We start from the raw sequence: 13,199 nt of genomic DNA, 5'->3' as shown, positions 1-13,199 counted from the left end.
CAACAAAATGTCTTGCCTGGGGAGTGAAAGAGATGAGAGAGAGCAATAGTGACAGAATGAGACAGAAAGAGAGAGAGATGCAAGCCTTGTGCTTCACATGAGAGGTTTGGTCCTTTCTTTGCTTCAGTGCAGCAATGGTTCCTCTCTCTCCTTTTTAGTCAACTAAATTCTGTGTGTGCAGTTCTGCCTGACCAATATATGCTGTCAGAATGAGAGATGCAGCAATTACTCTATATCCACGGTCAGTATACTGATGTATGGGTGCACAGCGCATTCGGCCTTGCATAGTGACAGAATGTGAAAGAGCAGCGCTTGACCCTCATTACATCATCGAGGCGCCCTTGGGCAAGGCACTTAACCCCCAACTGCACTAGAGGGGCTGAACTGGGCAGCATCCAAGTGTGAATTTGGAGGAAGGTGTTGCTGAAAAAGAGCATTCATGCTCTGTGTTTTCTGGCCCGGATACATAAATGTTGAAAGAAAAACAGCATTACTTATGCTCCCAATAATGAACCAGTGAAACATAACATTTGGGTTTTGGGTGCAGTTACCCATGATTATACTTTTAGATTTTCCACAATCATTATTATGTATTATGGGCGCTATTCTCTGAGTTACTTTCAGACATTTGATTGAATTATTCTGTGGACATTTCACATAATTGCCCTGTATATGAATACATCAAATATTGTAATGGTACCCTCCTCAAATAATGCCAGTCCTACCTATGTGCCCACATGTTTGAATTAAATGTATTATTTATTAGTGCTTGTGAAACCACCCATCCGTGGATTTATTCCATTTCATTATGAATATTAAAAGGATGACAGTAGAGCCAAAGAAATCCACTAACAGCTCTATTTAAAACAACAACACCCTGCCAACTCAGTCAAAACAGCAGACAAAAAAACAACAACTGGCAATCAATAAATGTGATGGATAAAAGCAGAGAGCCTGAAAACAACACCACTTCAGGTTTCAAAGAAAGAAGCAACAACAAAAAATCAACTCAGATCAAACCGACAATTGCTGCCAGCATATTTTAGTTTGTCAATAGAACCAAATGCAGAATTGTGTCGAGTTATATTTAAAACATAAAACACAGAAATACCTGGAATCTGTTCAAAATTCAAGAGATACCACAAAAGTCTTGCTCTTTTTTTTTTCTTTTTTCCTTTACAGCTTCCTCCACCAGAGAGAGGCGATAAATCTTGAGTTTTTGTACTCAGCTGAGGCAATGACTGGGCCAGAGGTCAAAACAGTAAGACAGATGAAAACAAGAGATTGTCTGGAGGCCCATTAAAGAGAAAATTGCCGAGGAGGGACAGAGACATTCATGTCCTGCCTTTGTGGCAGCAATGAAAGCGAGTGTGTGCGTTTATAAGAGTACAGTATCATGTGCCTGAGGGTGAGAGGTACCCGTATACTATAGATGATATGACAGTGTAAGGTATTAAGGTATAAGTGCTGATATCTCGTAGTCATCCAAGTTCCAGAAACATCCATTTCTAACAGTCACACAAACATTATTTGTGACGTTTCCTTTCTTTGGTACTAAGGTCTGTTTAGAGGACGGGAAAACAGCAGCCACATGTTTTGTTTTCTCCACATTTCTCAGCATTTCTCCTCTCCTTCTGCACATTCTTTGTTCTTTGTCATTGCTTTGCTCACTTCGCCACAGAATGAATGTGCGCTGTGACAAAGCTGTGTGGAGAATGTGGTTCGGCTGAATTCTTATGTTAGCAGCACACAGCTATTGTTGTTGTCCCTTCCTGGAAATCCCAGCAAGTGGCTGACTCCACATGCACACACAGATCAGCGGGGAAAAAGAAACTTTAAAAAAACAAAACACCTCTCTCTCTCTCCTCATTGGACCTCTGAGGTATGTTTTTGTATGTATGATGTCTGGGGCAAAGTCACTGCTTTTGAAAATATGACATCTTTCATGACACACAGGTCATTTTTGCTCCGCTGCACCTGTCATGTAAAGCGGCATTAGGCCATCTGAGCATTAATTCCCAGCTTGGAAACATAAGGCCATATCATACTGCATACTAATTAATGCTCCCTATAGGACACATATGAAATCATAGCAAAGACACAAATCAATTACTTGTCATTTAACCTTGCAATTACTGAAGGTGTGAAGGTGGACAGAGGTAGCTGGGTGACAGAGAAAAATGAAAACCGATCTACCTGCCATCATCTTCTGGGCCTCATATGGTTCCATGTAGCCGTCATTCTCCGTCGTCACTTTTTCCGTAGTGGTCTGAGTGCCGCCAGCCTGCTCGGCATCAAAAGGGTCCGCGTAGTCTTCAAGGATGATGAGCTACAGAAGAAAAGAAAAACAAGGAAAGGTGAGATAGAGATAGAGGGGGAAAAAAAGTGAAATAGAAAGAAGGGAATTCATTTTGCTGCTCTGTTGAACAATACGTCATGGGTAGGTTTCAGGAGAGTGGCCTGACAGATACTGCTGCAGCCCAGGACAGGACCAGGTGATATCCACTGAGGCAGGCCGGAGATAAAGGGAGAACACATACATAAGTAACAGTGCTGAGGACATACCTCTGTATGCCTCAGCACACCACCACAATGCCTCAGCTTTTAGCCTTACAGCACGCTCTCTGCTACTGCTGGTCCGCCTAATTATATGATAGCCCAGTGACAGGCCTACATTTCAAAAAGTAGAGGAAAGAAGACCACAACTGCTCAACTTTCTTAAGAGAAACAATTTGGCAGATTTATGCCGAGCTGGCAGTGAGCCACGGCTAATTGCAGTCTTGCTCTTTTGCTGAGCATTTTGTGCAGTAGTAGATGGCAATTAGGTGGACGTCCCGAGAACCAGAAATACAGCTCAAACCTTTAGGGAGCAGAGCAGCAGTCCGCATCTATAGTGCCTTGGGGGGATATTTGTTTCCTTGAAATGTTTGCTCCATCTACCAGGACACCGTTTCAAAAGTAAAGACCTACCCTTTGGAAGGAAATGGACTCCCATCTGAGCCATCCGTCCTCTTGGACATTGGATAATGAGGGAGGGAAGGGGGTTTGTGCCTGCTGTTTGCAAACTGACTTTGAGGCTCCTGACAGTCTAGTCCTACCAATCATAGGGAAGAGGAGAAGGGCACCGGCTGCATGTTCTGTCACTTGGAAACACGCTCATGCATACACCTAAGTGAGCATGTAAACACGTACATGACCGGCACTACACCCTGTGAGTCATGTGTAAGAGGAAGGGATTTGGTCTCATTATAATCAAGCTCATCACTCATCCGGCGGACGGGGCCGGGCGGGGCAGGCTGGAGGTGGACCGAGCCTCGTGCCCGCCGTGCTGTGCCTCCACCTAGCCAGCTTTTCCCGAGAGCCACAGAGGGAGCACACTTCCCAGAAGCTAACCCCATACGCAGGCCACCCATGAGACACACACACACACACACACACACACACACACACACACACACACCTGCCAAGCCTCAGGGAAGCAAGTAAAATGTACAGATATACCCTTCCAACTCTGGGATTTCTCTTCGGCTGGGAAAGCACCGACATTTTTACGGCACTGATCGAGGTCAAGTGTCATTTAACGCCCATTTTTTAAAAAGACGTCTTGAAAAGTTTCAAAGTGTTTAATGCTAGAAAAGTTCACTAAGGCTGATTTGTAAGCCGCTTAGTGACAGAGAAATGCTGGCAGGTATATTCCTGCACAGATCATCTCTGCTATACATGGATTAGGGAATAATAGCAAGGGAAGTAAGTACCACGGATGTGTTTCACAGCAGCTACTGTGTGTTAAATCCACCTTCTTCAATATTCCCTCTCCATCTGTTTTGGGGAAAATAACTAGGACTTTTTTTCTGCCACAGCATAATTATGGGTTCCTCGAATGTTTTGCTTCTGTGAATTCAAGCAGGGGGAAAAATCCAATACAAACATTGTCCTGGTTTGTTTTTTGCGCCACAGAAATATACATAATTCACTCGCGAGTTTAATCAAAATTCAGCCATTCAGATAAGCAACATCTTTGCGCCCCCAGAGACCCCAGACTCTCTGCATATTATTCGTTACAGCCACAGTGTCATCATTACCACCTCGCACCTTGTTGCATAGAAACTCATCCATCAGTAATCATAGTGTGTGCCAAACCCACCTCAGATACAGTCACTGCAAACACAGCCCAAACCTAAGAATAAGTAACCCTCACTGACAAAACATATGAATCACCTAAATGGGAGGGATGAAGGCCAGTGGCCATTTGACTGCGGTCCACATTCTGTAGCAGAGTGGCTCGAGGTTTGAGACCAGAGCCCGCAAATGTGATAAAACACTCCAAACGCTGCATCTCACAATCTCTCCAGCAGCTTTAGATGACAGCGGTAGTTTAGATATTTGCCCACAGTGAGGTTTTAGCAGAGCTAACACCTTACGCTTCTACTGCCTTACCACTTCATGAGCCCAGGGATGTTTGGGCATGTTTCAGGAAATAATGGCAATTACTTATTGAGCGGTGTGTGGAGCCAGTCCAAACACATGACATCATCTTTTGCCCTTCCTGTTGACATAATGTCAAACAAATAAAGGGCAGGATATGAGATGAAAACTTCTGATTATGTCAGACAGAGTGATGTGGTGGGATTAAATGCAATAATGGATACAAACCAAAGCTTGGATTAAAGACTCAAACACTATACACGTTTAGTCTGGGCATGGTATGCAACAGCTTTGCTGTCCACAAGTGGATAAAGGTGCTAAATACTGGATTGGGAGCATTTTATTGGCTTTCAACTTAACAGCTCTCAACATGGCAATGGCGAGCCGCGGCTTGCAGCTAACGGTGCTAACAGCACTAAACAGCGCAACCAGCGGTGAAAGTGCGGACTGGGCTTGCCGTGTTTAACTGAGGGGGAACCGGAGGGTGGGTGTTACGCTTCCGCAACGACGCCATCGGTCGGACGGCGTTATCAACTGTAACCGCCGTATGAGAGCAATGCAGAGCAATGCAGAGCAGCGGCCATAAGCTAGCCAGGGGGCACGCTCACATGCACAAATATGCACTAAAAGCATGCACAGGCGGTTCGGCTATGTCAACAAAGCGTATAAGCTCTGATTACAACACACATAGAGGGAGAGCGACTTCAGTCTCTGCTCAGGTAGACATTACTCCACTTTATTACACGCCTTTGTTGAATACTCGATTCTTATTGGTCAATCACAGAGTTCTACGGTCTTTTATTTCTTTATAGCAGACCGCTTCTATGGACGCAGTTCTGATCTCGGACTCTGGAGGACCATTTTTGTGTCAAGTCATGTAAGTAGCTGTGTAAGAAGCAGGATAATGTACAGCTATGGGTCATTGTTGTAAAATAAACCCCATCAGGGCGTCGGGGTGCCGCATCTCCCTCTCTGGGTTTATTTCACAACAATGACAGACTCGCTGTACATTATCCCTTGCATAATTTTACATGGCCAATTGTTGTTTGCTGCTCGAATTTAGAACCTGTAATATTTATGGCTTGGAAATTTTGGTGGGAACTTTTTGAGGGCAGATAAGGCAAAACACTCTGATGTATGTGCATTTTGCAGTCCCAAACAATCAAAATCAGGCTAAATCAAAGCGTAATAGGTCTGTTGGTACTCTGGAACCAAACATGAATCAGCAATCAGTCACAAGTGGCTCTTGGTTGTTCTGCTTTTTTAAAATTGCATCAAGAAGAAACTGAGCCAGTATTTGGAATACCCTTTTTCATAATTTTACCTTCAAAATATTCTGTTTTGAAACATGTTAAGACAATATGCAATTAGAATACATTAGAAAGTATCTAAAATCAAGATTTCTCACTTCAAATTCAGTTGGTGTGATTTAAGGCATACGTCTTCAGCTGCTCACAATGTGAACATCTTAATTATGGTCCCTGTGTCCAAATATACTTAAATAAGGTTGCAGAGGCTCGTCATCAAACAGCTAACACTACAAAAAAAAGATTTACATTTAACAGGCGTGTGTATATTTAGCTCCCGGTTGGGTAGTAAAAGCTCTTTTCAGCACCTGGCTCATGTTCTTATTCCAGTCAGCAGGGAGGGTCAAGTTTTCTTTTCCCATAAAGTTGAAGCTGATGACAAACCACTTACCAGCCTGAGTACGGTTGAATAAAAATGAAACAAAAAGAAGTTGGTCTTGCTATTTCACTTTCAATTAGAATTATTGGTCAAATGTGTTACAAAACAGCTCAACATTATGGCAGCAATGTAGATGACTAACAGGAGTTGTTTGTTTGGGAGGCATCTTTTTATGAAGGGGGAATTTCTCAGCCGCATGGTCATTATCAGCTCCACCATGTGTGTGTCACACTCATACCTTTACACACCAGTAATGTGTACAACTACAGTATTCTATTGTCACCCATTAGCAGGCAGCGGTGTAATTAATTTTAGCCTACACAGATCCTTCCTGGGCATCTGGGGGTTTGAACCATCGACTGTTTAGACCAACAGACTACCTCTGTAAGGCGCCATCACCCAGCCCCTGCAGCCTAGTTCGTGTTTGGGTGGAGGAGGTGGTTAATATTTCCAAATTGTTCCAATGTGTCCTTCCTGTCCCACTGCACTAATGACTACTCGACAGCAGGAGGAGCATGGGGTTGTGAGGAGAGGGGTGCTAGAGAGCGGCAGCGTCGCCTGGGGACACACCATCTGCCTTGTGGCATGCCAGGGTGTGTCAGGACTGCAGCCAAGCCACACTTGTCATGAAAGCAAAATTCCCCCTCAGCACAAGACTGCAGCGCCTCAATATATCAGGTCTTTACTAAGCCGCGCTGTAAGCCCATATGAATCTCACAAAGCCACCTCACAGGCTTAGGCCATGTCCCCGTGGTGGCTGGGGCCTTTACTGGTCTGCAGCATAGAGAGAGAACTCACTCAATTACTTTCATTCCACAGCTCAGATCCCAGGTTGGCCATGTCTTACACCTGACAGAGCTCTGGCGGCTCGCAACGGAGAGAGAGCAACAGACTTGTTGAAATGCACTGCAGTCCCTCAGGCGATGAGGCTGATTTCAAATCAGTGGGAACAGAGGGGGAACATTAGCGAAGGAGGGAGACTATAACAGGCACCTGCCACTTTGGCTCAATACTAGATCTTGACGATGCTGGAGCTTGACGGATTTACAATTCGATTGGGCTCCAGTCTTCCATTTGAAGTGAGAAAACAATTCTACTCCTGCACTCTTAAGGGAGAGAGAATGTGTTTGGACTGGCTCATCAGATAATCAGGAGCAAAAGAATGAAAAAATTGGTTGAAATTTTAGTTGAAAATGGTTGGACATTTGTCCTGATTATGTCCAATATTGGCATTTTGGAACCGTAAACAACTACAGTTGTGTATTGGCAAGAGTCCGGCGATACGATACATATCATGATACAGGGGTTATGATTCAATATATTCCAATATATTGCGATATTCAAAGCAAGGTGATATATTACGATTTTTTAAATCTGAGTTTAGGAACACTGCCATAGTATAAAGAGCACACCACCATATGCATAAAATCAGTGAAAAAAAAGTTTACTTTTTTAATGCAATCAGAACAGTGGGATCGGTATTTGTATTTATCACTGTCCCTATAGCATCCAGCATCATAGCACTACTTTGAGAGGGCACATACACGAGGATGGTGCATCTCTTTCCAAATGAAATAAAGTATAGGGTGAAAAAATAAGTTAATCTTTGCATGCCAACTATTAATTAAAATAAAGTGTTTTTGAGAATGATTACAGTATCACAAAACAGAATATATTCAAATATTTTCGATATTCTCTTACACCCCTATAAACAAGCAGAAGCAAATGCAATATGACAGCAGACTGATTATTTCACCATGTAGGCGATAACCAGATAAACAACTTTAGACATGTACATAAATGAAAACAAAGACTAATCTCGCTCTGGCTGAATGAGTGCAGACAGGAATATGATATTAATGTCATGGCTGGTCCAGGAAGGATTGAATGCGTCACGGGCTAGTCAAGGTTGAAGCCCCCCTGAGACTGCCAGAAAAGTCAGCAGGCTGTAGAATGAGAGAGAGGAGGGAGGGGGGGGAAAAAGAAAGAAGGAGGGCTGACGTGTGTGATTTATGTCTCACGCCACGAGGGATTTCAGCCACTGATAACCTAATACAACCCAGTGCTTAGCAGCTCAATTGCATTAAGGCATTTCAAAAGGCTTTTTTTTTGCTGCTATTGCTCTTTTGTTCTTCGGTGTAAGAAAGAAAAGAAAGCATGCCACTATTGTGAGGACAGAAAGCCACTTTAAAGAAAGAGAGGTGAGAGAAGACAAAAGATATGGGGACTCTCATTTGTTTTATCTTTCTGCAGAAGAGAGCTGCAATGCATAAAGTGTGTTTACTCCTGCTGGATGGAAAACTGTTCAAATGTTCATGTAAAACTCCAAACTCAGCAAGCTGGGCCTCACTGCCGTGCCTCTGCTGATAGCTCCTCCACCTTATCTTTGTCTGTAAACATAGGATGAACGCTGTGTGTGCACTGCGCAGTCAACCTAAGATAACTTGGCAACAATTTTCTAGAAAGAACATACTGGTAAGAAACACTCCCTCAAGGCAATTTATTTAAGCAAGCATGATCACAGCTTCTCTGTTGACATAATGCAGTTACTATCAATAAGATGCTTTCATGTTGCTAAGAGGCGAGCGCAAATCTGGTTACAATTCATTGAAGGCCCCCTTGTGAAGACTGAGCCCTGCTGGGCTCTATATCCACCATACAGATTAGGCAGACGGAAAATTGGCTTTGCCTCTAAAAGGAGAGACAGTGCAGGAGTGCATTTCCCACCATACAGACCTGACGTTAATGAAACTTTATTGAAATGATTCCAAAGAAACACGGTTGCTGCTTGAGCTCCTCCTACCTCTACGAGCCTGGAAGAGTGATGTGCCTCCTTCTAAAGGCCTACTTAGGAGTCGGCACAGGCAGCTAATCAAATTACTATATTTGCTTCAAAGACGCCTTTTCACTATCAGTCACAAGCCACCGCGGTCCGCACACCAATGAAGAGCACTTCGCTTGAGATAAACAAAAAAAAAATCAGTTTATTTCCAGGTAAGTTCATTTGCTTTGCTTTTAATCTAATTGGAGAATCATTCAAGAGCAGCCATTCAGTGTCAGTACGCCTGCTCGTCCTTGTGAATCAACACAAACAAATACTGACTTCACAGATAAAAGCATGCCCACACCTCTTCAGAACATGTATGACCTGGTGAAAAAACATCCCTTCTATAGTCCTTTCCTACCATTCAGCCTCAAAAGTGCATTTTCTTGACCATACCAGCAAGCCATTATACCATATACCACTAGCAAGCTCAGGATTTAGAGACATAACGACATATACTTTACTGTATATGTTTTGAGGATTACATTTAGCATTCCCCTTTGCACATCAATGTGCTCAGCCAGCAGTTTCACATGTGTCTCCCTCAGCGACATCTGTGCTGTTCAAAGAACAGCTCACTTCTGGCTGCCGACTTATGTATTACACACCACCCCCTTTAAGGTTCAGACCACATTAAATGTTGGTTCTTCAGATCTCTGCACTCTTACCCATGTGGGGCGGCTTTCGCACGGCAGTCGGGGTGAAGCCGGTTCTTTTGGCACAACTGATTTAGCCTGTTGTTGATCATGGGTTTGCTTGGGAATGCTTCCAGATGCAGCCAACAGCGACACTGATAACATGCACCACACTTGTGGGTAAAGCATGAGCAATTCATAAAATAGTGGAGCCATAACAGTATTGAATGGAAAAACACATTATGTACACCTGGATAGTCCCCACATCACCACTGCAGGTATGGGTTACTGTGCATAATGAGGCTTTTATGACACCTATAGTCCAGTATATTCTGGGTCATAACACTGCACATATGCACTCACAAATCAGGTATGTGTGTGTGCATGAGTTGCACAAACACACACACACACAGGATCAGTGCTCATTCAAATCAGACTTTCTAAAGATATAAATCAAATGATGATTTAAAGGATTAAATTATCTATGTCATTATCATGTTCAGAAACTGCTGGATTCACCAACAGCTGATTTTTTTGCCTCTCTAATCCCTTTGTTATCCTTTGGGAAGCATAAATATGCAGTTTAACAGAATCCCATCACATAATTTCTGGAGTTATCTGCATTCATAGTGCAGAGATCTTACAGTATGTGGACGTTAATATCTGCCTAAAAGCATCTTTAAAAGCCATTAAGAGTACATTGTAGCATCCCAGAACACCCCTATACCCAATTTCAGCCCTCAAGACACAGAATGCATTTCAATACAATCTAATGATCATATTAATATGTCTCAAAAGAGTTAATAGGCGTTTAGGTGTCTGTTCGGTGTCCACAAAATTAACTTATTACATTGTTGTTGCAAATGCTTGTTTTGAATAATAGCTCAACTCCAATTAACAGCAATCAGTGTAGGCTACTGGAACAAATAATTGCACAGAGCACTTTTCTGTCAGGATTTGTTATGCTGAAAGTCCTCGAAAAACAAATGTTTTGCGTATTTCACAAACTCAAAAGGTCACAACTATGGTTTTGAATTGCTGTGTTTAAAACATCCACATGAGCTGCCAACTGATCTGCATGCCCACGTCTGTACCATCAATATGCTGTCAGGCTGTAAAGGAAGTAGATGTGTGTTAACAAAAGAGTGTCACTGGGATCCTTCAGACAAACAGGCGAAAGAGAATTCTTTGTCCCGCATACCCATTCATTCCTTTCCGTACTTGAACAAATCGCCTAGCAGCTCTCACAATTTTAAGTAGCTAAATAACCTTACTTTTCAATAAATTCCTACTCTAGCGTCCCTCCTCTCCTGATGAATGACTGTATCATCCTTTAGCACCCAAAGGCAGTGAAGCACAAAAAGCACCCCAACTTGTCCCCTGAGGACCTCCTTCATTGGAACACACTGCACATAGCCACTTAAGACCTCCAGAGGAGAAAGGGGAGGAGGCCGTGGGTTGCACCCTGTGAAGGTGCTCTTAATATGCGACAGATATTCAAGATTAAGTACTTGACGACACGCTTGACTAAATCCAATTTCCTTCCTCTGCCCCCGTCCCTCTGTGATAGATTTATTGGCAGTGTTTCAGCTACATACAGTTAGTGTGCGGCACAAGGGTCCATAATAATTCAGGTCCTACAATGGAATGTTGGTATTTTATAAAATATGATAATCCCATGCTGCTGCGAAGGAGCGATTTGTCCTCAACATGGGCTACACTAATTTCCCTCATCACTACAGTTACAATTATTATACAAACACCGATTTGTTTGAGACTGAGGCTAAGAAAAGGAATAATAAAGTTGTTTCATCAAACACAAGTAATATGCTGACACATACTGCGGACATGCAATTCACTCCCGTGTGATGCTGCTACCGCAACGAACAAGCAACAACACAATTGTTTATCACTGCCCCTGTAAGATACAGAGTGACACAACTAGGAAAGTAGGGCTTCATGAAACAACATGAGGAGATCCGCTGGGACGCAGGCTTTGATTTTGGCGGAGTGATTTATAGAGCAGGGAGAAAAACAAGCTGCAGTCAGGCCGTAAACAAAGCTACAGATTTTGATGTGAGGACGTTTTGATTGAGGCTGGAAGCTCTGTGGCCTCAGATAGCCTCTGTGTGGTGAGGATGCACTGAGGTCCCTGCACGTCGCCTACACTGACAATAGAACGAGCGCGCAGGGTGGAGTCCCATACCGCTGCTATTGCTACGTGGCTTCCCACCTCTCAAAGCAGGACAGCAAACAGGCTATATTAGGAGGGGTGGGGGACAATCACCACAAAGGGCCCTCAGTGGAGCATGCAACAGCTATGTGCAGCCGTCATTTGTCACTATTTCCGACATCTAGATTGCTCATGTCAAAACAGCCGGGAACATTAACCCTGGTTGTATTTTAGCAAGCAAGCAAGCAGCCAGAATACCCAGCCTACACACAGGGGCGAGCACAGACTTGTCAAGTTAAAAAGGGAATGTCACCAAGTTGTAAACACTTCCTGACAGGAAGGGAGCACTTCCTTAATCCTGGAGCAACCGAGCCATTCCTTATTTTCCACCAAACAACTGCAGATAGCGGCTTTCTTTCTCTACCCGCGTTCCTATCACAACAACAGCTAATTTTAACCGTGACAAATAAAAACAGTAAAATGTGACCTCTTGGGAGTAAATCAAAGATCTGAGCAGCTCTACAACAGACTCAAAATTGTTTGGTGGATTTGTTTCTTCATTCACAGAATGAAATGAAAGCCTGGAATCCCACTAAGAAGAAATGGAAGTGTTCAGCTTCCTGGTGGGCACTCAGATCACAGGGCAGCTCTGTTTGCAAGACGGAAATCTGGCCGCCTCCTGCAGTGTGACACAAAAACAACAGCCTGCGCTCACACGCAGGAGATAAAAAGGCAAATGGGATCTGCACGACCTCTAAAGTATACTGTATTTTGATGCAAAAATAACTATTTGGTTCCAGCTGAAATTTGCATCATTGGGAGGGCAGAGCTACCGATTTTGCAAAAACGGTGCAAAAACAGTCAATGCTTCGTGCAGATTCTCCCCTTTGTGCCTCAGATGGCACGCAAGCTTCAGGCTCAATTTGTTTCCTTTTAATCGGTGTGTGACGATCTGCCTGCCGACCAGGACTCCCTCCTTCTAGACTCAGCTACACACACACACTGTCATTAAACAAAACAGAGCCATGTGTCTACAACTCCCCAGCGGCCAGAGCCGCAGCACTAGTCTGCAGGCTAATTGTGACCTGGTGGAATCATGTGACTGATGTTCCGGTGCAAAGCTAGAAAAAGCAAATCGAGCAACAAACACAACAGACTCCTTCGGGACTCTTTAAAGTGGAAAGAAAGCTCCCAGATGGAGGGGGAGAAGAAAATAAGCAAACAATGGCTAAAGGCCATCATTTCCAAGACCTATAACTTTCAAGCACGTGTGGTGAGATGGCTGTATATAAAACCTAACCATGACCAGTTATTACACTCAGCGATGCTGGCTTACAGCGCCATCATGTAAATGTAATAGGATTTGTGGATTCACCAAAATGATATCTTGGTGAAAAGCCGAACTTTTCGGTGCTCAATTGAATAACCATTACATTATGGCTACCAGCACATCCTC

At 43.5% G+C, this 13,199-nt stretch overlaps 1 protein-coding gene across 4 annotated transcripts in view; it reads right to left on the bottom strand.

Annotated features, from left to right (window-relative positions):
• zgc:158464 (uncharacterized protein LOC791139 homolog) overlaps positions 1 to 13,199 on the bottom strand; it is a 109,785-nt gene that overhangs the window by 88,159 nt on the left and 8,427 nt on the right. For all 4 annotated transcript variants that reach the window (XM_037746982.1, XM_037746971.1, XM_037746992.1 and 1 more), the window contains exon 2: positions 2,197 to 2,329. In XM_037746982.1, the coding sequence (XP_037602910.1) occupies positions 2,197 to 2,329 (133 nt within the window). The remainder of the gene's footprint in view (positions 1 to 2,196; positions 2,330 to 13,199) is intronic.

Source organism: Sebastes umbrosus, chromosome 2 (genome assembly GCF_015220745.1).
Source record: "Sebastes umbrosus isolate fSebUmb1 chromosome 2, fSebUmb1.pri, whole genome shotgun sequence".
Taxonomy (NCBI): Eukaryota; Metazoa; Chordata; class Actinopteri; order Perciformes; family Sebastidae; genus Sebastes; species Sebastes umbrosus.
This window is presented reverse-complemented; position numbering and strand designations above follow the sequence as displayed.